Genomic DNA, 27,802 nt, shown 5'->3' with positions numbered 1-27,802 from the left:
TATGCACAGGACTTTTTGACATCTCCATTGTCGACAGTGGCAGAACTACTTTTATACAGGGGCTGGCCAAGGCTACTTTAGGGTGTCCGTAGACCATGAAAGAAAATTAGTGTGTAACCCTAATCTGGCACCTAAGGAGCATGAATGAATCCTAAGATTGCTGATTAGAGGTAGAAGTGATAATTCACTTAACCCAGAGTTCTTCAATGTGGCAGATAGTGTGGTCCGCTAGGGTTCCTTCACCAGAATTCTTTAACATACTATATAACCAGTGTCTCTACCTCAGAACTGCAGCTCAATTTCTTTCACACACACACACACACTGTACTCACATACTGGACAGACTTGGGTCTCTCTGTTTTCATGAATATATAATCTGGGTCTATAAGTGTTGAACCTCCAAAATATTTTCAGAAAATAAAGCTCAAGCACCAAGGAGATAAGATAGCATTTGTGTCTGACATAATTTGCATAGTTTATTTATGGAAGTAAATTTACAAAAAAAAAAAAAAACACAGAAATTTGACATACCAGGTATGACCAACTAGTACAGACCTCTCTGATCCTGCCAAGTCAAACAATATGTTTTTTTTCTGTCTGACTAAAAACACAAGATATGCCTATACAAAATATTATCAAGCAGAAATGGACTTGAAAATGAAAAATAATTTTGGTGCCCACCAATATTACAAACTTAAACAATGTTCCCTGCAATCACTGCAAGGTTGTTTTTATTTAAAAACACAATTTCTCAACAACAAAAACCCCTATTTAACATATAGTAAGTGCATTTTTGTTTGTTTCTCAAGCTTACATATATTTCACAGGCTTTGTTGCATATGTAACTTATCTGTTGTCCTGTTAGTTACATATGCAACAAAATGGTAATGTTAATTTAACCCCAATTACTTTTCAACCTCTATTTCTCAGCCAATTTACACAGAATTGCAAAAATAAGACAGTGTATGGTTACATTTAAGCATCCAGTTATCCACATTTTTGTCCAATCCCAATCTTAATTACAAATCTCCATTATCATAACTGTACCTTAAAACAACTACCAGCCTAAGTTACTAGTTAGATCATGGCTAGCCCTACTCTGCAGTAAGTAGCTATAATTTCTTACACCTTTACGATAGCAAATAGGCTATCTGCAAATTGTGGTAATCTTTTGAGTAATGTTAACAGACTGATAATAATTATTCGTTTTGAGTTCAAGTACTGTTCTGTACTTCTCAAAGTGTGTTGTCTTGTAGGAGCCGAAATCGTGCATGATGCTCCTCGCCTTTGATGTTCTCCACCTTGGAAATTGGCTGAAAACTCCAAGGGTGAAGATATTCAGTAGAAGATATCTAGTAGAAGCAGTAGCAAATTGAGTCGTTTAGATGTCAGTATACGGTGCATTCAGAAAGTATTCAGAACCCTTCACTTTTTTCACATTTTGTTATTTTGCAGCCTTATGCTAAAATTGTTTAAATTCAATCTACACTCAATACCCCATAAACATCAATCTACACTCAATACCCCATAATGACAAAGTGAAAACAGGATTTTAGAATTTTTTGCAAATTTATTATAAATAAAAAACTGAAATATCACATACAGTGACATTGGTAGCGGCAAACACCTTACGTCACTTCCGAAAGTTTGACCTGGCTATGGTAAGACCTTACCATAGTATAATAGTATAATAGTACGATTACAGATGTAGTGGGGGGAACTGGTGCCACATAGTAGCGTCTACTGAATGTCAGATATGTGAATGTGACGTTAAATATATTAATCCCTTTCGTCGTTCTAGATACGATGCAAATATAAATATAGGTCAGCACTTTGTCAACGTCATACTTTCCAGAGTCCCGGTTGCATTGCCGCTCTCGTGTGACCAGGCTCTGCGTGTGGACTGGCTTCAAGCAGGAAGTTTCCGCTACCCACTTGTTGTATTCCTCGCTCATGCGTTCAAAATGGAAGCGGCAAGAATGGAAAGAACATTTTGGTTAAGATATGAGTTAACCTTGGTATTAAATTAGACGGTTTGCCTGATAAATTACAGATTAACAATTTGATAAAACAGAAGTGGATAGGATGCACAGATTGATGTAGTTACCGGGACAACATGGAAAGAAGGAATGAGCGCGAAAGATTAAACGCTCCTGCTGATTTTGTGGCGTCAGATATGGGAGGTAAGGAAGATCATCATCTTATTTACATCTCTGATACAACTTGGCCCTATTAGACCGCTGGGTAGCTATCTCATTAGACGTGGTGCGTATTTTCCGATCACCATTGTCATCTGGCTATCTGGCCAGCTAACGTTACCCCAGAAACGCATCAACTTTAGCAATTTAGCTAACAAACGTTGGCTAACGAGCTAGGCAGATACAGGCACCATTCTTTGTAGTTTCTCCGTGCGATAGTTTTCTTGTCGGTTAGCCAACTAACGCATTTGTGATTCACGTAACTGTATAACGTTATATGGCCAACTTGCCAGCCATAAGTACTTGCTGTTGTGTAATTTGGCTGCCTGGCTTGTTAGCTATCAGTAGAGAGATGGTTTGCTCATTCATCTGCCTACCTAACTTTGCCTAAGTAGTTAGTTACTAAGAAATTTGTTTCTTCGTAGACTTTAGCTACATGTGAGGCACGGTTGACGTTACTGACTTGATGTTCTATGCTTGTGTTTGCATGCAAACTGTTATATGATTAAAACATTGATTATAAATTCAAAACGTTATTGAAATGGAAAATCTGGACCAACTCAAATGTGTGGGAGCTAAATTTTACTCTCAGTAATGAAATACTCACCGTTAAAATTATGGTAATCCTGTGGAGAGAAGAAGCATCTGACCACGACCTGACTATTCACACCTCTAACAAATTACTTTATTATTAAAGCTGTATTGAATTAACAAAATCTGGATTATTAATAAGTGTTTCAAATGCACACCTAATACACTCCATTGCATATTTCCCCTTGCAGGTGAAATGCACAGTAACTTGATGCCACCATCCCATTTCACCTTGTGCCCCCAGTCCACCACGTCTTTGGGAATGCCAGGGCCATCAGTGGGCCGAGGAACACCTGTGACCTGGGTTACACCCACCCAGGCACCTTCTGTGGACAACGAGGATGCCATTCCATGGCTAGCTATTGTTCAAGCAAAGCAGGAAATACTGGAATTACACCAAAAAAGAGAGAGAGTGGCAGGGCTATGTGGGGATTGTCCAAAGGGTTGGAGACAGGATTCACAGCAAGAGGCATCCTCTAGGATGAGGTATAAGGACAACTAATTGTCATGTTTGAAGCAGTAGTCTGTATGTGCAAGTCATATATTTAAATAATGTTTTATCACACATTGTTCAGATTTGTTTCTCATGTCTGAAATGATGGGTCCTAATGAAAATTTTCAGCCATGAGGTTGAATTCTTCAGTTCTAAAGCTGTTGCCATGATTGAAATTGTGAGTCCTGTCTACCAGTTTTTAATGGGTCTGCAGTCTTTTCAGTTGACTCCTCAAATGGAGGATGCTATTTTATGACAGCCACCATAGCAGCAACATGGGTATTGGGTGAATACACACGATAGTATGGTAATGGCAGCATTACATTCAACAGACCTTGTTTTAAATTTTTATTTTCCCATTAGATCTGGACAGAAATCTGACCGCAGATGCTGGCAAGAGGCAGAGTGGAGGCTGGAGACAGGCAGGCTGATGGCTGAAACAGAGGGGTTAAAAGGAAAGGTGGAGGCATTGAAGGAGGCCACAGACCAACACAGGGAAGATATTCGAGAGCGAGACAGTTCCCTTAACAGGTGCACTCTGTAGTGCAAGTTTAACTATTGTTAGTTAAAAATATAATGCATCATCCATGTTATTTTTAAATATTTTTACTCATGTATGATATAATTATTATCTAATTATAATAGTTATTATAATAATTCAAATATAATTCTAGTTTGATACTGAAAACTGATTGTATGTGGATATACATGTCTATTATGAGTTGGCTTCCACTCTGATCCATTTAAGACTCCTCATACATTTGAATTAATTTCCTTAATCCATCATGGTAGGCGGAGTGATGAAGTGGAAGTGTTACGGGCTGAATTATGTCAAATGAAGGCTGAACTTGCTCATGTGGAAGCTCAGCTGGATCAAAGCAAAATAGAGAAAGAACAGTTTCGTCTCCAGGTAAGCCTAAATGCACCCAGCCTCCTGGAAACAGTTTTATTCATCTATGTGGAGAACCTGTCCAATTCAGAACATTTTCATGTTTTGAATCTGTAGGTGGAGAGACTGAACAATGAGAAGGAAGAGCTGCAACAGCTGTTGAAGAGGGAGGTAGAGAGAGGCAAGCTGGAGGCTCAGAGGCTCAGGACAGCAGCTCAGCTTTGTAGGCAGGAGATGGAGGCGGCTGGCAAGGTGGAGGTAATGAAACTCAAGGAAGAGCTGGAAGACATACAAAGGAAACAGAAAGCAAAGGTATGACACACCTTTTATCTAGCTGTTTGCAGCCTAGAGACAGTGGATCAGGTGCTAAAATATATAAAGATATTATTTAATTTGTGTCTTCCATTTGAACTGGATATGAACATCCTAGACAACTATTCTGTACAAAAAGAAATGCAGTGTCATTGTTGAAAGTGCAGTTATCAGTCCAATGTGCTATAGACACGCATTCTCAAAATTCCAAAAATATATTATAAGGAGGTCTCTGTCTACTTTAGTTGCAGCAGTTGTCCATGAAACACCATGCAGAGGTCTCAGCTTTGAGAGAAACCAGCATTCAAATGCAGAAAAGATTGGGTGATGCCACACAAGAGTCTGCCAGACTGGAGATGTGTCTAAAGCAAGCAAGGGAGGAGGGAGACGGGCTCAAAGAAGAATTAAGGTGCTTCATTCTGTATTTACAACCATTTTACTCTCAGAGGGTTGCAGCGGGTGAGTGTTAATGAAGTAATGCTAAGTATGCTGTCATGACCTTTCCAGGGGCACCATAACATGAAGTCACAGTAGATGAAGAATGTTGCCAATGTAAAAACTGAATAAATAAGTTGGTAGCACCTTCTTAGGAATAGAATTTGTTAACGGGTTCTGTTGCTGGCATGAAGTAATCCAAACTCATGTCAAACACTATCTACATACTAAAATTGATCTATCAATTCAATAATTTGCTGATCTAGTTGGAATGGATCAGGACTTTTGTACTCAGTATCTGCATTATCACAATTTTTTTTTTGGTCACTGATGTTAAAAACATCACAGTATTCTGATGAACGTTCAGGGGAGGGCATAAGGTTCTGAATATAACTGAATATGTTTCAAATTAATCTGCACTAGGGCTCAGTGGTGTAACCATTGTCTTTAAACACAGACTGAGCTCTACAGCCTGATGCCAGCTGTGTCATTTGACAACAAATGGGGAAAAAACTGAGCCAGTTAGTAATTAGCAGATTAACGTTTGCCTGGAAGAAGTTCATGACATGATCTATGTATCAGTACCCTTGTATTCTACTTTCCTGGTCTGACCTTTACAAGATCGATCACAGATAAGATCTGTTTATGCTCTCCTTCAGTTAGTTTGGTGACTGCGTCAAGTTTAAGATATTTACTACGCAAAAGGGATTTTTTAAAATATAACATTGGAATACCTAATACTTACTTCCCCCTTTTCTCTCAGTTTAGAATGCCCAGTTGTATCATAGAGATGCTGTTCATTGCCACAACCCCAGCAACGCATGGGCAAGAACAGGCTCTCTGAAATGCATATTAACAAGCGCTCTTTTCACACTACAGTCCCCATGCAAAGACTGCAGAGACACAGGTTGGACGGAAAACACTTCATGTGCGGATTTATACAGGCAGACTGTGGGCAGGTGTCTAATGAGAACTCTTGCCAACCTACAACTATCTGTGCCGGTATGGTGGTGACACTTTGCCAGTGCCAGCCAATGATTTCGGGTCATCTGCCTTGGTATAGTAGTAGGACTGGGTGAAATGGACCAAAAATCTTGGTATTTTTAGGCTGAATGGCGATACTCAATATATATCTTGGTATTTTCTACAAAGTGGGCTAAATGTTCAGTTGTAAGTCAAAGCCACATGTGACACAAACTGTGATCAAAATAAAATGCAAAGACAGGTTTTCCTTCCCTGTTTGAAAATATACAGCTCCAAAACATGTAAATGAAAATTATAGAAAATAAATAGCCTATATTAAATAAAAATAGGCCTGTCTCTGAGAGAGCTCCTTCAGTTGTTTTCAACAACAATAACAGACTGATTAAAATAGAGTACAATTACAGGTTTTTCTCTCCTGCTTACCAAAACACACAGTTGTGCAAATAACAATATAAATATAAACAAAACAAAAATAACAGGCCTACCCTGTTTGAAAATATACAGCTGCACAATGTCAGCATGTAAATGAAAAAATATATAGCCTATATTAAATAAAAATAGGTTAATGTTGGTAGCACTTTTTGATAAGGTATTTCAGACTATCGAAACACGTTACCTGTAGGTTTATGTTGGTAGCACTTTCTGATAAGGTACAGTATTTCAGACTATCAGAACATTCTATAGTTATATCCTGGTAGTCTTTTCTGGTGAGGTTTAGGATATCAAAATATAGCACTTAGTTTTACGTTGGTATCGATTAGAGTGTGTTGATGGACAAACTAGGCTACAAATTTACATGTCAGCATGTAAACTAGACTGTCGAAATACATACAATTTATCCATCACATAAACTGTAGGCAATGCCTGTTAAAATTTACTTGACAGCATTTTCAAAATTGCTGTTGGATGAATTAATGAAAACAATAATGTAATTAGCTTAGAACCATTTTCTGAAAAGGTAAAAAAGGTCACTTTTCTTGGCTTCTAAGGTAGCACAACCTACTTGCGGTAGTATTTCCCGATAGGGTAGCAAAGTTCGATAGGTATGACTATCAATCAACGCTACAGTAGAACAATTCGATAAGGTAGGACAGATTGACAGACCACCGGGTTTGCACGCAGACGCAGAGGGAGAGTGGGGGTGAGGTTGCGCGGAAAGTGTGAGAGAGGACAGATACAACAACTGGCACGGCTTTACGGAAGAAATGGTTTACATAATGCAACATCAAACTATATCGATATAAACGGTATTGTCTCGTCCTATATCTCATTTGAAAATATATCGATATAGCTTAAAAAGTTGATATATCGCCCAGCCCTATATGCCCTGGGACAGTTCCTGTGGATAATTAGATAAATACAATGTACATCCTAACACACCATAGGACAGGGGTCGCCAAACTTTTTTCAACAGGGGCCAGATTAGATCTTGTGAAAATGCCCGAGGGCCAGCTCCTTGTTTTTAATTTTACATATGCATTCTAAAAGCTTTTATTGTGAGTGTAATAATAAATCAACAATTACATGGGCTGTAATCAATAACATAGCAAGCCTTGCCTTCACATCTTCTTACACTGACTTCTTAGTAAAATTCAAAATGCACTGTGCAGTTTATAATGAATTATGAAACAGTAAGATTAGATAGCAATGAAAACAACACATTTTAATGTTATTTATATTGTATTATGTTCAAAATATTCATTATGTAAGATCTTCAAAATACAATTCAATTAAGTTTTATTCAAATCCATTAACATATAGTAGTATGTAGGTGCCTACTATACTTAAACAAGTCTCTAAGTCAGACATTTTATTTATTTATTTATTTATAGTGCCTTTAGTTTTAAGCAAAGTTAATTCTGGACTGGAATAAATGAAATATGAATATAAAACAGGCCTAATAAGACATCAGTGCAATACAGCGCATTTCAAAATACAAATAAATTCGGCTGATGATTCACCAACTATAGATGTGTTTGCAGGCTAGGCCTACTGTTGCTACACACAGGTGTTTAATAAGCTTTTGCACGAATGAGGTTAATGGTTTTAACCGCTGGCTACACAACATGCTTAAATTTCAGAAATTTTGCGCATAGCACTTGTTCATGAATGATGCAGTGAGTTTTAATGGCATCACCCCCATGCTCACAGACTCTGTTCTGTACCAGCATGGCTAATCCACTTCTTTCACCTAGCAAAGAAGGCGCACCATCAGTAGCAGTTTCGCTCATTTTCGCCCATGGCATTTTTGTTATTGACAACTTTAGACACGGACGGACCTAGTATGGCCCCTCAGCCATTCTTCAGTAATGTTCATGTCATCATCAACTCCCCTCAAAAAGTAAGTAGCTGAGCCGTATTGGTTTGGTCAGTGCTCTCATCGCAGGCTAGTGGAAAAAAGTCTAACCGTGCCCCCTCTCACTCACTTGTCTCTTGATGTCTGTAGATAATTCTTCTATTCTCCGTGCCATGGTATTTAGAGACAGGCAAACATTGGAAAACTCCTGCTTTTTCTCAGGACAAATGGCATCCACCATTGTCATTACACAGTCTTTCACAAACTCACCCTAAGCAAAAGGTTTAGAATGCTTCGCAATTAGCATCGCCACTTCATAGTTAGCTCTGGTACCTTTTTTCTTTGAATCTTTTGCCGTGGAGAGTGAAGAGTTGTTGCGGAGAGGCCAAGCTAGCTTCCAGTTGCTTCACTTTGTTAGTCCTTTCACAGCTGGGCAGTTTCTGGTACAAACTATGCTTAGTTTTGTAATGTCTCTTCACATTGAATTCTTTCATAACAGCAAGTCTAGACAACAGTCTCTTGGCATATGAGACAGACGACGAATTATTTCGACTTTCAGTGAAAAAGTACTGTTTTCCATCTCTATTGAAAGCAGCGCCTCTCCCTATCAACTTTGTGCTTCTTTACAGCCATAGCGAATGACTGGTAGGCTACTGACTGAATAACCAATCAGTTTGTTATTAAGGGAGAAGTTTAATTTCTTAAATATTTTGCAGGTCTGCAAACTTAGTGCTGCCATCGTGTGGTAGGCTGCTTGAATAGCATATCTCACGTCTTCACCACCTAATATTGTACTGTAGCGCTGGCACCATGGCAGCCACTCGCAGTATATTTTGGGAGAGAGGCCACGGGCCGTTTGAAATCTGCCCCCAGGCTGCATTTGGCCCGTGGGCTGTACTTCGGCCACCCCTACCATAGGACCTTTCGTTGTACTGATTTCAAGTCCAAAACATGGTGGACATTTTTGTCACATTTTTACTGGCAGTGACCCATATCCACCTTACAAGTTGATTTACAGTAAGAAATGTATTGTCATCAGTTTGTATGTTTAATATATTTTCTTGCAGCCAAGTGGGAAATGCTTTTGATGCTCAGTCTACTACCCTGCAGAGACTAAGGAATTACATCGGACAGCCTTCTCCTGAGGGACAGGAGGTAGAGAAGCTAAGAGAGAGCCTTCAGGTAGAGGTCCCTACGTGCCAGTTATACAACCTGAGCAATTCACATCAAAATGCTCAGACTCATCTGGAAATTGTTCCTTTTATAGAAACTGGAGACAGAAAAGGAGGCTTTGCAGGTGACTGTGGAGCTTTTGACAGTAAGACTGAACTCTCTGAGTGACATACTGGCCATACAGGAGAAAGAGATGGGAGAAAAGGTTAACACAGTTTTTGTTTCTTGAAATAATCTATGATGCTCATGGATAGTCATGGATATCCAGCACTGTAAAATGAGAATGACAGACTGGCTGTTATTTCAGGCTTCAATGACTTTGAGTGTCCTCAGATGAGCTGTCCTTAAAAGGCACCTGGGTCTGCTTTTAGGAAAATGAGCAGTGTCTGACTTGATTATATTTATTTAAAAATAGTTATTTATAATTGTATTAATAAATACTCTATTTTTATACTAATTTAACATTCAGTATTAGACCTTGAAATGAATGTATTGGGGAAAATTTCAAGAGGAAATGTATTTAATAAAGATAATCATTACCTGTTTTTTCCTCAGATTCTGTCAGACCCTCTTTTGAAAATTGGCTCAAAAGGCAGTCAGATGCTCCACTGCTGGAGGGAGAAAGTGTTTGTCTTGTTAGTGCAGCTTCACTTGAAAGATATTGAGCTACGAGGAGAGAGAGGCAAACTTCTCACTTCAGTAAGTCAGTGTGAAGCCATGTATAAATGCATCTCTCATCATGGTATGACGAGGTGTGGTAACTTTCATTGTAATATAACACATGTAGTGTGTCATAGAAGTTTAGAGTGCTGGGCTTGTAAACAGAAGGTTTATGCTTTGAACAATGTTTTTTAACCTGAATGTCTTTTATAAAATATTCTGATGGATAATGTATAAAAATATAAGTTACTATGGATATGGACATCTACAAAGCAAGTAAAGAATTTTTGAATTAATTTAAAATTTCATTATGCACTGTTGAAATGTGTATACCACCCAGTAGAGTTTAAATGTTTACAAAAATTTACCCAAGCATCCATACCTAATATGTGCATATCCAATGTCCTGAAAAGGAAATAGAAATTTAAAGGCATGGATGAAAAATGTGGTTTTCCAGAAACACATTGTATAGTCAATTTAGATGGCTGAGACAAATATCAGATTAATGTCTTTGATATGTGTTTTGTGTGTTCAGATAAGTACACTGGAGCAGGAAGTGAAGAAGCAGACAAATCAGGCCCATGTGTTGGAGCATAGTCTACAGGACAGGACCGCTGAGCTCCACTTGGAGAGAGTTGGGAGAGAGGTGAGTTAACGGGGTAAAATGTAATATGAAAAGGGAATATAGGACTACCTTATGACCAGAGGAACATGCCTCTTTTAAAGGTGCACCAGTTGCTGATATGCTGCCACGTAGTACATCAGTATTGTGATTGGAACACGCATCACCGCTATCCCTTGGCTGTGTATCACTCTATGCGCGCACACTTAAGTGATACACTGTTCCACTAATCTGGCTGTCTTTCAGCCTTGTCATCGGGTGAACAAAAAATCCTTATCAGCTACACAGTTTATTTTTTCTGTACATCAAACTTTACAAAATGTATTTCTTTTGAGGAAGAAGTAGCATGTCAGTTGCTTTGTGCTGATAGCTTGTAGTCTTTAGCTCAATGAAGCTAGTAGCAGCAGCAAGCAAACTAGCTAGCTTCCCTTGCCATCTCCCCAAGGGAGAGGTAGCAGGGAATTATACATCCCCCATTGTTTATTGTACCCTCAAAGGCTCCTGATTGCTCTCAGGTCCATAGCCAAACAACAACAGTCACTGAGTTAAGACAAATAACTTATATCATTTAGTGCTCACCTAGTTAATCTGTTTCTATAGCATTCAAGACAAGCAAGTGGTAGTCATCTTTAAAAGGATGACATCTATGGATAAAGTAATATAATTCCTTTTAAAGACCCATACAAAGGCAAAGAGCAAAAATGTGGCGTTCAGGGCTTAGGGAGGCTCTGTCCTTTGAGCCGCTGCATCATTGGTCAGTGTGGGCCAGGTGTCAGTGGGGGATTTGAAAGCCAGGCACCACTGTCTTTATTTTAACAGACTGAGCTCCTTCCCCTTGCTGTAGACAGATAAAAAAAAGTGTGGCAAAAATACTTCCTAGCTCATTTGAAATGTGAATTGAAAATATTTGTACAAGAAATTATCATGTGCTTTTGGAATTGTCTGTCTCGTGTTTCTTTTTTTCCCAAGAGTATGAATTCCATTACACATTTAAGCCATTACACATGCTTAAAAGAAAACGATATGTGCATGAATTTAAGAAGAAATATTGTTTGCAACTGGCGGGCATTCAAATGGAGTGACAAGAAATCTGCAGTCTATTTGTACTGTTTAAGCCTGTAGTAGGCAATGAAACAAAGCCCAGCCTATCCATTTAGGCTACCTACTGTGAGTATGAAAAGAATTCTGCAAAGAATGTTCTCAACCAATTCACCCGGTGCACAAGAGTGCGTCTCTGAACCAGGTTCTGCGTGGCGTGCATTACTGTTTCCTGGATAGCAATAGCGATCATGAGTGTTTTTAAGATTAAGGAGAAACAACTAACATATCTACGGCAAGAGAAGAAAACATCTCTACATTTTTGTGTGCCTCCATGTGCTAATTTGTCGAGGTACAACTCCGAGATTAGCTTTCATTGGTTTCCAGTCGATCCTGAGGTACAGGCTCAGTGGCTCATTAAGAGGGACATTCTGAAACGCTTAACGTGGCTTAATGTTCCAAAACAGCGATCAATGATCACCAAATTTCTCTCGGGACACCTCTTGTCATAAACACTTCCACCTGTCAAAAAATCAAAACCAAAATCCTAAGAGTATGGATGGTATCTAACGGTAAGCGTTTTCCTCTCCATTGACGCCCATTATAAGGAAAAGGCTTAACGTGGCTTAATGTTCCAAAATAGCGTCTACTGATCACCAAATTTGTCTGACATCTCACATGTCATAAACACCATCTACTATCAAAAAAGCAAAACTAAAATCCAAGGAATATGGTAATTAGGCCGATGTTACATTAAGCACTGTCCTCTCAGTTTTGCTTTTTTGTCAGTTGACCACTGTTTGGAAAATTAAGCTACGATGTTTTTTCCTTATAATGGGCGTCAATGGAGAGTTTTGCTTTTCTGATAGTGTGGAAACCGATGGAAGCTAATCTCCGAGTTGTGCCTTGACAAATTAGCACATGGAGGCACACAAAAATGTAGAGACGTTTTCTTCTCTTGCCGTTGATATGTTTTGGAACATTAAGGCACGTTATCAATCATTCTGAAATTTCTTGTGCACAATGACAAGGCCACACTGACATGATATTCCTTAATTTGACAGCCATGTGTTAAAAAAAAAAGACTCCACAAGCGCTTGAACACGCCCATTTTTAACCCAATTTTTAATACATGAAACATATACTTAGAAATCTTCTCATGAACCGTAACTTCCATTGATGCAAAATTCCATATGTCAGGCCTTAGGAGTATGCTATCTAAACAGCGAAGGAATAGTCACTACGTCAAATAACACCAGAGCTACGTGCCAATCAATTTGCAAAGGTCTCAAAATCAATGTTGAAAAATTGTGTTCAAATGGGTATAAATTCTAGACAGTTGCTTAAAAAGTGTCAATACTTTGAATACTTTCTTCTGTAAGCCCAAAGATGATTCTTCTGCATGAAAATTTTGTACATTGATGACGGTTTGGCTGCCACATTGGATTTTATGTTACAAATTCAGCTTGTCCTCCTACTTAAACAAAACATTGGGCACTCCACAAACTTAATAGGCATGTTTCTTTCTCTGTCAACAATCATCCCAATGAGGGAGAATGCCATAGGTCACAAAATTTTGTGGCCATCTTGAATTATCTGAAAGACTTTTAAATGTCAACTTTTCTTGAACTGTGTGGCCGATTGGCATAAAACTTGGTACGTACAAATGAGCCAATAGTTTTATCTTTCATCAAATTCTTCTTAGCACTGGCCTGTGGAAATCTTCATCACAGACTTTTACTGCATGAAATTAAAGACCCCCAGGCAATTATCTTATTTGTGCTTGGACCCCGGAATTGCTGCTTTTAGCTATATTTTATGTTTTCATTTGTGTTATTAAGTTTGGCATAGTTTTCACCACTGCACTTGCTATATTTTTTAAGGTTAAATCGCTGTTTCCTCAAACCTAAAGTTAGTATTTTTCCAATCTCGTGTTCTAATCGCACGGGTTTTAGCATATGCGCTAAAGGCTAATCACACCGGTGTGACCATACCTGCGAAAGAGTTATAGTTGAGAAACCATAAGAGGTCCTCGGTTCATTCACTCTCCATTTGCCAGTTCTGTGAGCCCTCTCAATCTCCAAGGGCTGCCCATCAAGAGCAGAGAGCCATTTTGGAAGAATCTCCTGTAGGAATGTAATGCTATTACTGCCTTCCGCTCCCTCAGGGCAGCTCGTTAGCCATAGATTATTTCTACTTCTGCTGTCTTCCATTGTAATGAGACGGTTTTGCAACTCAGAGACGCTGTCCATCCACCCCTGCTTGTCTTTGCGTTGCACCTTTTGGATGTTATCCACTCGCATCTGGATTGTCTGTACTTCAATTGACTGGATCGTTTCCTGTTCGTTGAGTTGATTAAGTTGGGCTTTCACATCGTGAAGGTCATTACGAAGACCTTTCACCATCTCCAACATCTCTGCCATAACCTTGCACATGCAGTTTAATAGAATTGGCGGGTGGAGTGCTCGGTCGAGCTGGAAGCGCTAATAGCCATAGCAGTTACTGATTTCCCTTTTTTCTTTGGGGAGTGTGTTCTGAAGTCTGAGACATTTACATGTGTACATGAGCACACTGACCTACAGAAAGCTTAATATTTGGACAGCGCCCTATGTACGAACATGGATTAGTTGGGAATCATAATCTGAATACATACTAGCTAACTACTAGCATGGAAGTTGGTTAATATCTGAACTTATATCCTTAACTAATACTGGTTTAATACATATAGAATTGCAGCAGACCCAAACCTGGTATTCTGTTTTCCTTGGTGTGCGAAAACGACAGTGAATGTAGGTATGCTTAGTGGTACTCAGAAATATAGATACATAAATGTGAACTGTCTTATTTTGAAATATAATTTTAGAATACATGATATGATATAAATTGCCTATAGCAAATATTCATATACTTTATTTTCGAGATGAATAAACTTGCTTTATTCATGGATGCATCAGTGTAATCGCGCTGCTCGGATGACTCAAATAGCAAGTATAACGGAAAAAAATTGAATACCACAGTATTTGAAGTATTGAAATATTTAATCACACACACAAACACAGGATTTCAGTATTTTAACAACTCACGTGTTGTTAAGCTTCTCATAGTTTTCACCACCGCCTTTACTATACATCCTAATCACTGTTTCTTCAAAGCTAACGTTAAGTAGAATTTTTCCAATTTGGGGAATCTCTTTTGTAGTTTAGCAAATCTCTTCAGATCTAAGGTCACATAGTATGTACTGTAGGATAGTAAGGTACACATCAGTGTTGCTTTTAAGAATCATTCCTTGGTACCATAATACACAGTGCCTTATGTTAATGTTGCTCCCATAGATCATTATTTGCTTCTACATTCGTTTTAGAATAATGTATAGATATTATGTTTCTCTTGAGGATAATTGTGGAGCACTATAAATTGTGTTCTCTCTTGTAGGTTGAGTAACAGACTGTGTCAAACAGTCATTTACAACATCCAAAAACTCTTCCTCACATTTACCTTGACCTGACACAGCTTCCCAATTAACTGAAGGGTAACTGAAGTCCCCCATTACTATTGTCTCACCCTCCTGACATGCTAGTTTAATGTTATCAAAGAGCATACTGTTGACACTGCTGTCTGAAGCTGGTGGCCTATAGCATACTCCAACATTCAGACCTTTTTCATTTTCCCCCAATATTTTAATCCATGTGTCTTCACTAACATCAAGGGGCTCCATTCCTGGGATTTCCTAAATATTATCTTTTACATAGAAAGCTACGCCTCCTCCTCTTCTGTTGATTCTATCTTTTCTTGTAGCAGCTTGTATCCCTCTATGTTGTACTCATCCCCATCCCCTGCACCAAGCCACGTCTCTGTAATCCCAACAACATCGTAATTACTATTACTCATAACGGTTTCCAGATCCAGAATTTTATTTTTTATGCTTCTAGTATTTAAACAGAGGAATTTCAGGGTACCACGTGTGCATTTCTTGTCCTTCACCCCCTCCCCCAGCTGCCCAAAACCACCTCTATTACAGTTCTGCTCTGACTGATTTACAAGCATCATTTCCTCACTACTAATAAAATATTTAGCCATGGTGTGTTCTATTCCCACAGTCTGTCTATCAGGTGCAACCCGTCCCACTTGTACAGGTCACCCCTGTTCCAAAAGGAGTCCCAGTGCCCCATAAACCTGTACCCCTCTTTCCTACACCAGGTTTGTATCCACGTGTTAAACCTCCATATAAAGGCATGCTTCCCTTTGCTTGCACGTGATACTGGTAGAATTCCAGAGAAGACTCCTAATCTTCCCCGCTAGCTCAATAAATTTTTCTTGCAGAACCCCGAACCTACCCTTTCCTATGTTATTGGCTCCAACATGGACCATGACCATTGGATTCTCCCCCACTCTGGCCAGGAGCTTGTCCGTGCTTTCCAGGAGGTCTCCAACCTGGGCACCAGGCAGGCAACAGACCATGCAAGACTCCTTGTCGTGCGAACACACTATGCTATCTACCCCTCTAATGATTGAGTCCCCCACTATCACTAACTCCCTTTTCTTGGAGGATGAGGCCACCTGGGTGCCCTGGGGCTCTTCAGTCCTCCCACTCAGGATCGTAGGCCAAACCCGTCCTGCAGTGGCACAAAACGGTTGGTCAACGCAATCTCTGGAGATGCCGCCCCTCTTGGAATTGTGTGCCCCTTTCTACGCCTACGCCCTACTGTAGCCCAGCTCTCTCGCCCTATCTGGTCTGTATCTTCCCCACTACCCAGCTTGGGTGAGCACACTATCGCTCTATAGGGCATACTAATCAGTTTCTGGAACTCGTAACAATTCAGGATTACTGTGGAGTCCAGGTAATTGGGCCTTGAGATCAAGAATCTTGTTCTCCAAGTGTTCAACAAGTCGGCAACGGTTGTAGATGAACTCATCCTGGAGGTCTCCCTCCAGAAATCCGACCATCCGGCAACTCTCGCACAGTTTTGGCCACATTTTTCCCCTAACTGAAATGCTTTCCCTAAATAAAGATTTACTGCCGAGACAGAATTACCAGCTAAAAAAAGTGCTAAAAGCACCGAGGTGGCTCAGAACAGTCAAAGCCAGAAATCAAGCACAAGAAATGCCACTATTACAATAATTAATTACTAATTACTACTAATAACTAATTACAATAAAACTACGTTTACAGTTCAGCAGACGCACTAACCCAACCAGAATTAGAATATCCTAAAATCTGACGCTGAAGAATAGTAGAAAAAATTAAACAAGCGAACTAGCTAAACTACCCGACTAGCTAGCTAAAGTGTGCTGCTTAAATATTTAAATATTTGCTCTTGAGAGGGCGAAAAACCACAAAAAAAACCTCTCGTTGGCTAGAGCCGAAATAGCTGTGTTTGCCAACAGTTCGAGAACGCTTCGACGGAGGAAAAAAGTGGAAAATTCCCTCTCTGTCCCCTAATGGCAACAAAAGATTCAACTTTAGGAGCAGATGAGACCTACATTTAATAGCTAGGTAAATAGACCCAATTTTAATTTTTATCCTATTGAATGTAACAGCACAGAGACCACTCCACAAACACAGCAGGAACTCGTCCAGGCTAGAGCAATCGAGCAAGAGCAAGAGCAAGAGCAAGGAGAGCCATCCAACAGCAAGGAGAGCCAGTGTCAATGCACCCTTATGCATATAATATATGATTAGAGCTATGACACTACCGGAATGTGGCATAGATACTCTGTAGGACACGCTAGCTTCTGTGTCACATGTTCAGGGGTTATGGCCTTCAGATATGTAAGCCTGTGACTCCTGCAAAACTTGTGACCCTTGGGCAGAGAGACAGTCTTGATACCTTCAGTTCAGCGCTGTGATGAATGTTTTTTGAGTTATGAGCCTCATTAGTGGCAGAGTTCAGCCGCCGCTCTAAGCCACATGACCACACTGCTTTCTCTCATGCTGCAGAGCTGTGTTGGACACAGAGGGAAGGGGGATAAGAAGGCACGCAGTAACTTCAATACTGATATTAACCCTTTCGTGCGTATGGTCAATATTGCAACCTCACATCACATTTTCTTCAGGAAATGCACACAGGAAAAATAGTTTTATTTATTCTTATTTTGTTGCTTTTATCTGTGTATTGTTAATTGTACTTTGACATGATACTCATTGTTGTTAGTATTATTAAATGAATGGAAATAAAAATCCTCTTCAAAGCACATGGATGCTACATGGAGACTATGGAGAGAGGGTGGGGGCTGGCAGTTTGTTGGAATCATAGGCTGCATTGACTTTGGCTTTGTGTGTTGCTAATGCAGGTGTAGGATACTCCTACTCTCTTCAGCACATTTGCAGCCTTTCATATATTTCTGCTAGCTACTTTGCTAGCCAAGTTATTATGCCACAGTATTTCAAGTTGATATATATATATTGCATATATTTTAAACATCATATCAATGACCACTCAGAAGATTGAAATTATATGTTGAAGGTTGATGAGAATTAATAGTTGCTCAAAGGATTTTGAAAGTTTCAGTTTTGCCAAGGCAGTGGAACACTACGTCACTCACCCCTTGGTTCAAGGGCAGCTTCATATGGAATTTTGAATTGTAAATTACCTTTAATCTGGGATCATCCTGTCATGGAATAATTGAATAAGCACTATTCTATTTGATGGTGTGGCTGTGTGGGTTGTCTCAGGCAGTGGAACTGGAGCTGGCTCAGACCTTGGAGGAAAATGGGAGATTGAAGGGATGCAGCCAAGAGGCACTCTCTGCGCTGAAGGGAATTACAGAGGCAGTTCAAAGGTAAACTTCTGTATCCTTTCCATTGACATTTTTAGCTCTGCTCTTTGGGCAGTTGCCACTGCGGTCACTCAGTCTTTTCAAATCATTAAGCTGGTCAAGCTGAAAGCCTGCTAGGGAAATTTGGTTGTGGTTGTTACCCTTTATACAACCCTTACTCTGTAGTCTCAAATTGTTCTTTAGACTTTTTTATATCACCGCAACAACCTCTGTACTTTTACAGAGGCAAAGTAAGATGAGGGTAATCATCCCATACTGTTGCACACAACCAACAGTAACTTTTCATACCACAAATCATACAGCACACTACAATCTGCGTCCATGCAACTTGCATGCACCTAATGAATTGTAGTGGGTAACAAACAAACCCCGGCCAACCTAGCCACCCCTATCCCTGGTGGAACGAAGCCAGTTTGTCAACTGACAAAGTTTCAAACATGGTAAGTTGAGCTCAACTTGCGCTCAAAGGGAATGGTTTTCCAATTGAGCCTGTTGGTACCCCGATGAGAGCAAATTTTAAAGTGAAGGTTCAGGCATATAACAAATTGTAACTAAACTTGTTCAGTCAAATGAAAGACCATTTATGGTCTTACTGATTACCAGTTTTAGCATAGACATCCCAGATTCTAACAAATAAAAACATGCTGAAAATATAAAACAAAAATGTTTCACTCCTGTTCTGTGTAATTGCCATTCATTGACAACTTTAACAAGAGTGTACCAGAAGTTACTTTAATCAAGGTGACAAAGCACCCTCTCTGCAGATTCGGTCTGATGTTTGAGGACAAAGTTTCAATGGTACAAGCAGCTCAAAGACGCCTCAACAGTTTGACCTACAGACTTATGTTTGCTAAAGGAAGAGTTGATACCATCCAAGGTAGGTATTTTTCATGGTTTCTTCCTATGGTTGCAGTATAGCAGAGCTATACTGCATATATATGTAGCATATATTAATAGCTGCATATATATATATATATATATATATATATAGTTGTGTTGTAGTCCTATACCTTCATTACTTTTGATGTAGTCAAGATATTTGTTAGATGTTAGATTTGCTGAATCTGGCAGGAACTCCGCGTGTAGACACTTTAGGTCTCCATGGTTAAGAATGAGTAGTTCTACTATAAGGTACTCAAATGTGTAGACATTGTTTAAAAACAGCACTTAAAGCTCTTGCAGACTTGAAAGACCAGAGATAAAGGTGGGGAAAATGTGAAGATCATTAGTACCAAATTTGGCTTTGGTGGTTTTCATCCCACTCTGTCAACAATCATCCCAATGAGGGAGAATGCCATAGGTCACACAATTTTGTGACCATCTTGAATTATCTGTAAGCTTTTTAAATGTCAACTTTTCTTGAAATGTGTGGCCGATCGGCATGAAACTTGGTACGTACAAATGAGCCAATAGTTTTATCTTTCATCAAATTCTTCTCACACTGGCCTGTGAAAATCTTCATCACAGGTTTTTACTGCATGAAATTAAAGACCCCCAGGCAATTATCTTATTTGTGCTTGGACTCCGGAATTGCTGCTTGCAGCTATATTTGTTTTATTGGTTCTTGTTCTTTATTTTCCCTTGATCCTTTCAGTAGTTTAAGGTTTTATAAGTTTTAAAGTTTTTGTTTTAATTTTTGTTTTACTGTTTTTTGTTTTCCTTGTTTCCTTGTTTTTACTATATTGTACCATATTTTACTGTATTTCTTTTGTCTTTTCTGTGACATCCTTTGAGCTATAATGAGCTGTATGAAAGGTGCAATATAAGTTTATTATTAGCGTTGTTCTCAAAAATGTTTGAGAACATGATGGTGTTAAAACTGCTACGTATAAAACAGGGGTTCTCAAACTTTTTGCGGCCAGGGATCCCTTGCACAAGAGAGAATTTTTGAAGGACCCCCTCATAATCATAACAGATTAAGCATATGCTCACTACCATTTGTCCTCTTAGATGCCATTGAAACTATTTGTATTCTAAAACTTTTCAACCTAAATACTTCAGAACTGTTTCATAGTGATAAACAGAAACACGTTTCAATTTGAATCATGTTAATACCACTTATATACTTTTAAAGAGAGGGTCATTTTATTCAAGTTGCATTTGGACTCAAGTTGACAGCATTTAATCTTTTCAAGTAATTGATCTTAAAAGCTTTCAGATGAATGAACAGTAGCAAGACTGGCATAGTCCTAATAAACCCATTTAAAATTTACATTTACATTTAAAATTACCAATCTAAAGCTAACTTTCAGTAAGTGCTTCAGCTTTAAAATAATGAACGTATTGCTCCTTATTCAAATCACTGGCAGAAATCTCTGAACAAATCATAATAGAAGTTATAACAGTGTTAGAGAACACATCATAGTAATTAAGCATATTACTTCAAAAAAGTTTGATTGGAATATTTACATTAGGCTGCTGCATCACATTCTTATCTCACACAATTCACAATAACTCACTTTATGAGCTCACCATCCATGGCAGGTGTATTCCTTGCTCTTTCAACTGAAAAATTCTTTTGTTGTGCCCGTATATTCCAGGTGCTTTGTAATCAGATGTCGCTTTAGTTTGGCTGGCTTCATGGCTTCGTTCGCTAGCACGTGACACATGACACATTTTGGTCTCCCGTCGCTATTCTCAATAAAGCCAAACTCGATATAACTGTCGTCATATTTTCTCAATTTAGCTACTTTGGGCTTAGCGTCACTTGACGATGTGGACTGACTCAAATATTTTCCATGCTCGCCAGCTAGCTAGCTGGCTAATAAGCCAAGGTAAGCAGCAGCAGGAACAGTTTGTTGCGCCCTGAGTGAATTGGGTGATTCATGACAGATTGACATGATGTGTCACAGTCATCAGAGTTTCTATTGGCTCAACGTTAACATGGCTGGGAGTAATGGACACAATATGCTTGTTTTATTGGCGGAAATGGTCCCCATCTGTAGATGTGCATTTTTTAATGATAATGATATTGATATAGTTTGATGTTGCGTTTCTTCCGTAAAGCCGTGCCAGTGTTTGCATCTGTCCTCTCACACTCTCCGCACAGCCCCGCCCCCACTCTCCCTCTGCGTCTGTGTGCAAACTCGGTGCTCTGTCAATCTGTCCTACCTTACCGAACTGTCCTACCTACCTGAAATGGAAATAAGGAACAGGGAGGGGGGGCAGGGTGTTGGCCTGAGGAGCTCCGACTACTGTGGACCTATAACAAATACAGCGGGTCTCACACCTGCATTACCCTTCAGTAGTAGACTTACTGTATCTAAAGATACAACATAAAAATGCCCACATACTTGGTTGTGAGAAGTCCTATCCATACTATACATAATCACATCAAGTAAACTGCAATGGCTGCAGCCATTTCCCAGACATGTATCTATAGGCCCATGTATTAAGACAGGCAAACACACAAACCTGAATTTGGTCAGTTTTGCGTTCTTGAGCAATAGGAATACTTGTGCAACAGATTATCATTCAAGAATTTTATTTGGGCTGTGCAAAACAACAGTTTAACATATTATTTTCTCATTCTTTAGAATAAAACAACTATTTTAAGAAAAACAATATATAAAAATTACATTTGATGGACTCTGATAAGCTTCTTGAATCCCTCATTTTTGAGAATGCTGAAGGGAAGCATGCAATTTGTGATGTCTTTGTGTCTTTTCATTTTTTTTTTTGTTGTAAGGCACAGTGCTGGAAAATGCTGATACGATCGTTTGCTGCTGGGTAGTTGCACTGCGTACTGTCCTGGTGCTTGTGAAGAGTCCACTAACACTCATTTGGGACTGTAATTTCTTACTTTTTGCATGTTCTAACGGGTGATGTTATTTGTTGATGGCACGTGTCTTCAACACAGTTTGCAGTGCTCAGTTTTTTGTCGGATTGTAAATAGGCAAAATATCTCCAAACTACTGAAGTTGAGTGACCTTTCTTGTCAACGATGTCTTTGTCTTTCGAGCTGGTCATGGGCACTGCTTTTTCTTTGGTGTTGCTCATTTCACTTAATTTGCTTCTTCTGCTCCAACTACAAGCCTGTCAGCCTCTGTGTCTGTAAACAATACCAGATGCTGGCCTGAATTTATACCTCTCACCGTGCAACCTAACGTTCGCAATGCATACCTCAGTTCCTGTGATATGATTGGCAGTTCGTGATTCATTTCTGTACATGCTATCCTAGCACGGAAAGTAATTATATCAAACATTTGTTATATTTCTGTCGAGGAAAATTATATCGCGATAATTATTGTTATAGTTTTATCGACCAGCCCTACTTTTGAATAAAACAGACCTGGTATTATGAAAGAATTTCAATCATTAGCACTGTCAGGCATATTGTAGCAACGCTGACAGTGCTTCTCATTGGTCGTGACTCACTTATAGCTTATCAGAAAATGCTACCAACATAAACCTGCAGGTAGCATATTTCAATAGTCTGAAATACAATATCAGAAAGTGCTACCAACATAAACCTATTTTTATTTAATATAGGCTTTATTAGGGGCCAAGCACTGAAAGTGCTAGGCACCTATTGTAATTGTTAGAATTCTTCTTTCTGCCATGGGAGTCTCAGCCCATAGATCCCAGATCACCAGTTTAATTTTAGTCTAGGTGATATGTGCCAAATTTGAGGTAATCCCATGCTATTTGTCATGTTTCTCACAATGGCGGCACCATCCCACCGCAGCAGCATTCATATTTGGCTCTATGCTGATAATATAGTAATGAGTTCTCCCTGTGATCTGCTGTTGTACAAACTGCTCCCCAGCTGGCATCTGTATAAGCATAGAACACTGATTCTCAATCCTGCTCCTGGGCCCCCCCTGCTCTGCACGTTTTCCATCTTTCCCTGCTCTCCCATCTGACTGAACTCATCAGTAGCACTTTTGATTAGTACACCTGATTTAATCAAGAGCATGTGAATCCCACTAATTTCAATCAGGTGTGTTTGGAGCAAGGATAGACCGATGATATGCAGGACAGGAGGCTCCAGGAGTATGATGAGGAACACTGGCATAGACTACTGTAACAAGATCCTTGCAATTTAGATGATGAAACAAACATATCTAAACTGAGTAAAAACACATTTGCTACAGTGAGAAATTAACTGGATACATTCGCAGGGGCTTACATCTTAAAGATATTCAAGTATTACTGTGTTGCTACCAACAGATAGCCTACTCAGATGTGACTGTTAATTAACTTAATTAAATTAAGCAACTGGGGTGGATTTGGGAGTGCTATGACTGAGTTTCTTTTTAAACTCAAAGGCAAGGCTTGTGTAACTACTGCAAGAAAACATCCTTGAACGCTCAGCTGTTCATATTGTAGGCTACTGTGGTTAACTATCTGTATGACTAAAATACAATTTTCTCTTTGTTCTTAACAACCATTGTTTGTACAGTTGTTAGTGTTTGTTGTTATGATTATGCTAGATAGCACATGTTAACTGTACACGTAGTAATTATTGTAGCCAACTGTTGACGTGCTGTGCAGTAAAAAACCTGTTATCAAAGCAGTTGCTTTTACTATGATTACCTTTGTGAAGAAAAATAACAGGAATTACAGTAATGTTCACATAGGCAATGTAATGATCCACTCTGTTAATCTGTTAGATATTAACATTGCGGGATGTAAATTTATGTCAGTCGATTAGGGACACTCAGGTATGTCTGATCAAGAGGTGATAAATGCATGAGCTAGCTTTTCTGTGTCTCACATGGAAAGAAAAGGCCTAATTTTGGTAAAATTTCATAGCTGAAAAATAGCGGTCTCAAAATTTTTTTGTGTGTGGGTGAAAAAGGAACTACGCCAGAAGGAGTTGAGGCCTCTGATTTGTTGGTGTGATATGGAATATGGTACAATATGTAAAGATACAGAAACTGCTGCAACAGAGATTCCATTGCATTCAAATAATTTTAGACAACATGAACTTAAAACAACAAAAAAGTACACCTGATGTAAATTCATTGGAAGCAAACATTTGAAAGTGCCTTCTAACTTTGACCAATATTGCCACTGCTCTGTTTGATTTTCATTGGCATCTTATAGGACTAATGATGAGAAAAGAGGCTCTATGGAAAGTTCATGAAGCTACCAAACAGACAGAGCCTACTTCTGAAAGGTACCGTATCTTGGAATGTAGTCTCAGTCCCAGCTTTTCCAAACCACCATGCCTGTCATCTTTGTGGGTGGAAAAAAACAGATCAATCAAGTATTCAGTTAAGCTGGAGCTGTGCTGATACTTTAGGAGAAGTTACTTTTAGTTTTGCTCTCAAATTGCCTCACACACAGACTGGTGATGCCACACAAGAACTATTTTGTATATTGTGTCTCTCCCTTCTATTCCCCTCTGAGATTGTGCCTGCTTTCTCTCACAGGTCCTCTTACAACAGCCTGCTGGCAGATTTGTCACTAGTATGCAAAGAAAGGGATAACCTTGCCCAGGAACTTAAATGCACCCCAGACCTTATTGAGAGGGCTGTCTCTGAAGCTCGGGAGCAGAGTATGTCCCTCCCTCACTTGTTTACTTTGCTTCATTATCACTTTCTGGATACAGTTTTCATTTTAAAGTTCTTTATTTTCTGCTTTATCACAAACCTCTGGATTCTTCAAATTTTTCATCCTAACTCGGTGAATTCAAGTCACAATATAAATTTTCACTGTCATACAGCTAATAGACATTTCAGCAGTCCCAGCAGACTGAAATTTTGGCATGATCTGCTGATTCCATCTTGATTTCACCTTGAATTGAAGAATCTCCCAACTCAACTTCCTCACCAGAAAAGCGGGCTTATTTTCTTGCTGTCATCTTCATTACATATTCTTTAAAAAAATTGACTCTTTTTGATTCTCTGAAGTTATTGCTGCTATGTAAGCTCCAAATTGCCACCTCTATTATATCAGTACTTAAAGATAGCATACACAGAATCATTGTTGTTAATTCTCTCTTCCACATTTGAGATACGTGGAATAGAAATGTAATATTTGTTAGTAATGTTAGTAATGTTTTCAGCTGTTGTATTTTGTATTTTAGGTTAGTAGAAATATGAAGAGTGAAGGTATAGTCTGTATTCTTTATTTGTTCTTGTTTGGTTTTGCACTGTCATCAGTATTGCTTTTGGTATTTTCCACCTCTCTTATCATGACTAAACAATCAACTTATTTCCAGGGTGTCTTGTCTCTAAAGTAGGCACTTTTTCCTGTAAAATGTAAAAGTGCTATGAAGCATCTCTTCCTCCCCCCCGAACCCAACCCCCCCACCCCCCTAACCCCAAAAAAATAGTTGACTCTGAGCTCATGCAGCTGAGGCAGGCCCTGCAGCAAAGCAGGGAGAAGGCGCTAGAGTCAGAAGCAGGCCGCACCAAGGCAGAGCAGCAGCTGCAGGAAGCCCACAGAGATTTGGAGGAGCAGACGAGTAGCCTCAACCAGCTTCACACCAAGCTGGTCAGTCAGCAGGAACAGATTGAGAGAGGTATGGGTGAAAGTGCTAAAGAAAAATTGAGGAAATTAAGGATATTATGTGTTCTTTGTGGATGAAATGCTGATTTATTGCCAGCTGTGGATTTCTTGTGTGGGTGTTGGCGTTAAATGTTTCTTGGAACTTTCAGATGTTTTAAAACAAATATCAAATGTGTTAAACCAACAATTTATTTATTGTTTGATAAAATCGGAGCTGAGTAGTGTTGCAGCCCTCCAGAAAAAGTGGTATATGAAACATGGGGACAATTCAAAACATACCGTGGTCAACGAGAACATAGGTTGGAGTAGAAAGTATTTTAGTTTTTCTTGTGCCTCATTGAGATTGTTTGTGTGTCCGGCAGCACTGCAGGAGAAGATCTTGGAGAAAGAAACTTCCTTTGCACATCAGCTGAAGGAAATGGAGTCTCAGCTGAACACAGCCCGAAGAGAGCACACCAAAGCAGGTATAAGCCTCGGATACTAAGGTAGAGGGGCTAAGGCCTCTCTAAAGTCTCACCACAATGTGCCTTGTCCTTAACTTTGAAAAATAAATAAAAAATGCATTAAAAAGAAAGTGTAACTTTTGTCCTTTCATACACAGCATTATCAGTTTACTGATTGCTGAAATGAAAGGCGTTTTAAAAACATATAACAATTAAAGGTGTGTTTGCTAGATTAGTGTGTAAGCAAATATAAAATTATGTCATTTAAATCAAATTGATAATTGATAGTTGATAGTGCTCAACAATATGGGAACTAAATAACTAAAATAACAGTTTGGTGCTTACTTTGAACAGTCATACTAAAACTGTTGAGAGAGAAGACATTAAAATCTGTATCATACATATTATGCTAATTTTGTATAATTAGTATTTGCAATTTGTAATTTTGTGCTTCATGTCAACCTTGTAGTTGTGGCTTTGAGACATTTGGAGAGACAGGCAGAGAGAGAGAGAGTGCGATTGAGAGAGGTGCAGCTCCTACAGGATGAACAGACCCAGAGGGAAATGCAGGATTTACAGAAGCTGCTCCAGAGAACAGACGAGGACAGAAACCTACTTTTAGTAAGTCTCCTGGTCCCTGTTGGTGACACAGAACTCTCCATTACTGTGCACAATTTTATTCTCGTGTGATTATCATTAAACCTGGCATATGATTTAAGCCAAAGTAAAGCTGTGTTTATTGAATTCACAAATTGCCTTTGATTTGTGAAAGTAATAGTATACCATTTCTTCAAGGGAACATTGTTACATCCCAGATGTGTAACATATATATCCTCAGGCGACAGTACAAGAAAAGGAGCTCTTGGACCATTGTAAGAAATCTAGAACCACAGCAATTCATGCATGTGAAGAACAGCAACAGCAGGAGGAGAGACCCTCTGGAAAGGTCCAGCCTTTAGAGTCCAAAGCTAACTCGCTCACAAGAGGTGATTTGTGATTTTTTTTTCTTTTTTTAAGTGAAAACCATGATTGCTTTCTGTAGTATGAATGGGTGTGACTTTGTTTTCCCTTTTTCCACTAAGACACTCTTCTCCCTCTCCTGGATGATCTGCAATCTCTAAGTGCTGTTGTGGTCAATAGCTCAGAGGCCTCCAGTGAGGAAGATGAGGAAGGACAGGAACACTCTCCCTTCTGAATCCTATTAATGCAGAATGTGTCAGAAATGATGCTCCAACCAACCAATAATTTTCATTATTTCTGATTTTTTTTGTATATAATTCTACAAGAAAATGCTGCAGTAGGCAATTGGAATGCTAAAAAAATATGTCTTGTACATTTTAACCCTTATTCCCCTGTACCTATGTTTTGCACTTATTCTGCTCCTCTTCCCATAATATCTGTCAACTTCATTTCACTCACTGCTGTTTACA

At 39.1% G+C, this 27,802-nt stretch overlaps 1 protein-coding gene across 3 annotated transcripts; it reads left to right on the top strand.

Annotated features, from left to right (window-relative positions):
- The first annotated feature begins 1,717 nt into the window (after window positions 1–1,717).
- On the top strand, window positions 1,718–27,802 carry cchcr1 (coiled-coil alpha-helical rod protein 1). 3 transcript variants are annotated; one of them, XM_036523185.1, is made up of 19 exons: window positions 1,718–2,183; window positions 2,981–3,275; window positions 3,646–3,813; window positions 4,075–4,192; window positions 4,289–4,483; window positions 4,729–4,892; window positions 9,266–9,380; window positions 9,466–9,576; window positions 9,927–10,070; window positions 10,567–10,677; window positions 18,365–18,471; window positions 19,233–19,345; window positions 24,520–24,592; window positions 24,849–24,973; window positions 25,754–25,942; window positions 26,292–26,393; window positions 26,842–26,993; window positions 27,211–27,358; window positions 27,455–27,802. In XM_036523185.1, exons 1-19 carry the CDS (start codon window positions 2,117–2,119, stop codon window positions 27,565–27,567), a joined length of 2,610 nt encoding a protein of 869 aa, XP_036379078.1. In that variant the 5' UTR covers window positions 1,718–2,116; the 3' UTR covers window positions 27,568–27,802. The 3 variants fall into 3 exon arrangements, with proteins under 3 accessions (XP_036379078.1, XP_036379079.1, XP_036379080.1); XM_036523186.1 differs by lacking the exon at window positions 9,927–10,070; XM_036523187.1 differs by lacking the exon at window positions 27,455–27,802 and having other exon boundaries at window positions 27,168–27,332.

The sequence above is a fragment of the Megalops cyprinoides genome, chromosome 3, assembly GCF_013368585.1.
Source record: "Megalops cyprinoides isolate fMegCyp1 chromosome 3, fMegCyp1.pri, whole genome shotgun sequence".
Taxonomy (NCBI): domain Eukaryota; kingdom Metazoa; phylum Chordata; class Actinopteri; order Elopiformes; family Megalopidae; genus Megalops; species Megalops cyprinoides.
This window is presented reverse-complemented; position numbering and strand designations above follow the sequence as displayed.

Bases quoted from the DNA above. Each gene is read 5' to 3' on its own strand.
- cchcr1 (XM_036523185.1), top strand. From the start codon at position 2,117: ATGGAAAGAAGGAATGAGCGCGAAAGATTAAACGCTCCTGCTGATTTT. The intron at 26,994-27,210 runs GTAAGTCTCCTG...ATATATCCTCAG, and splicing joins AGGACAGAAACCTACTTTTA to GCGACAGTACAAGAAAAGGA. The intron at 27,359-27,454 runs GTGATTTGTGAT...TTTTCCACTAAG, and splicing joins AGCTAACTCGCTCACAAGAG to ACACTCTTCTCCCTCTCCTG.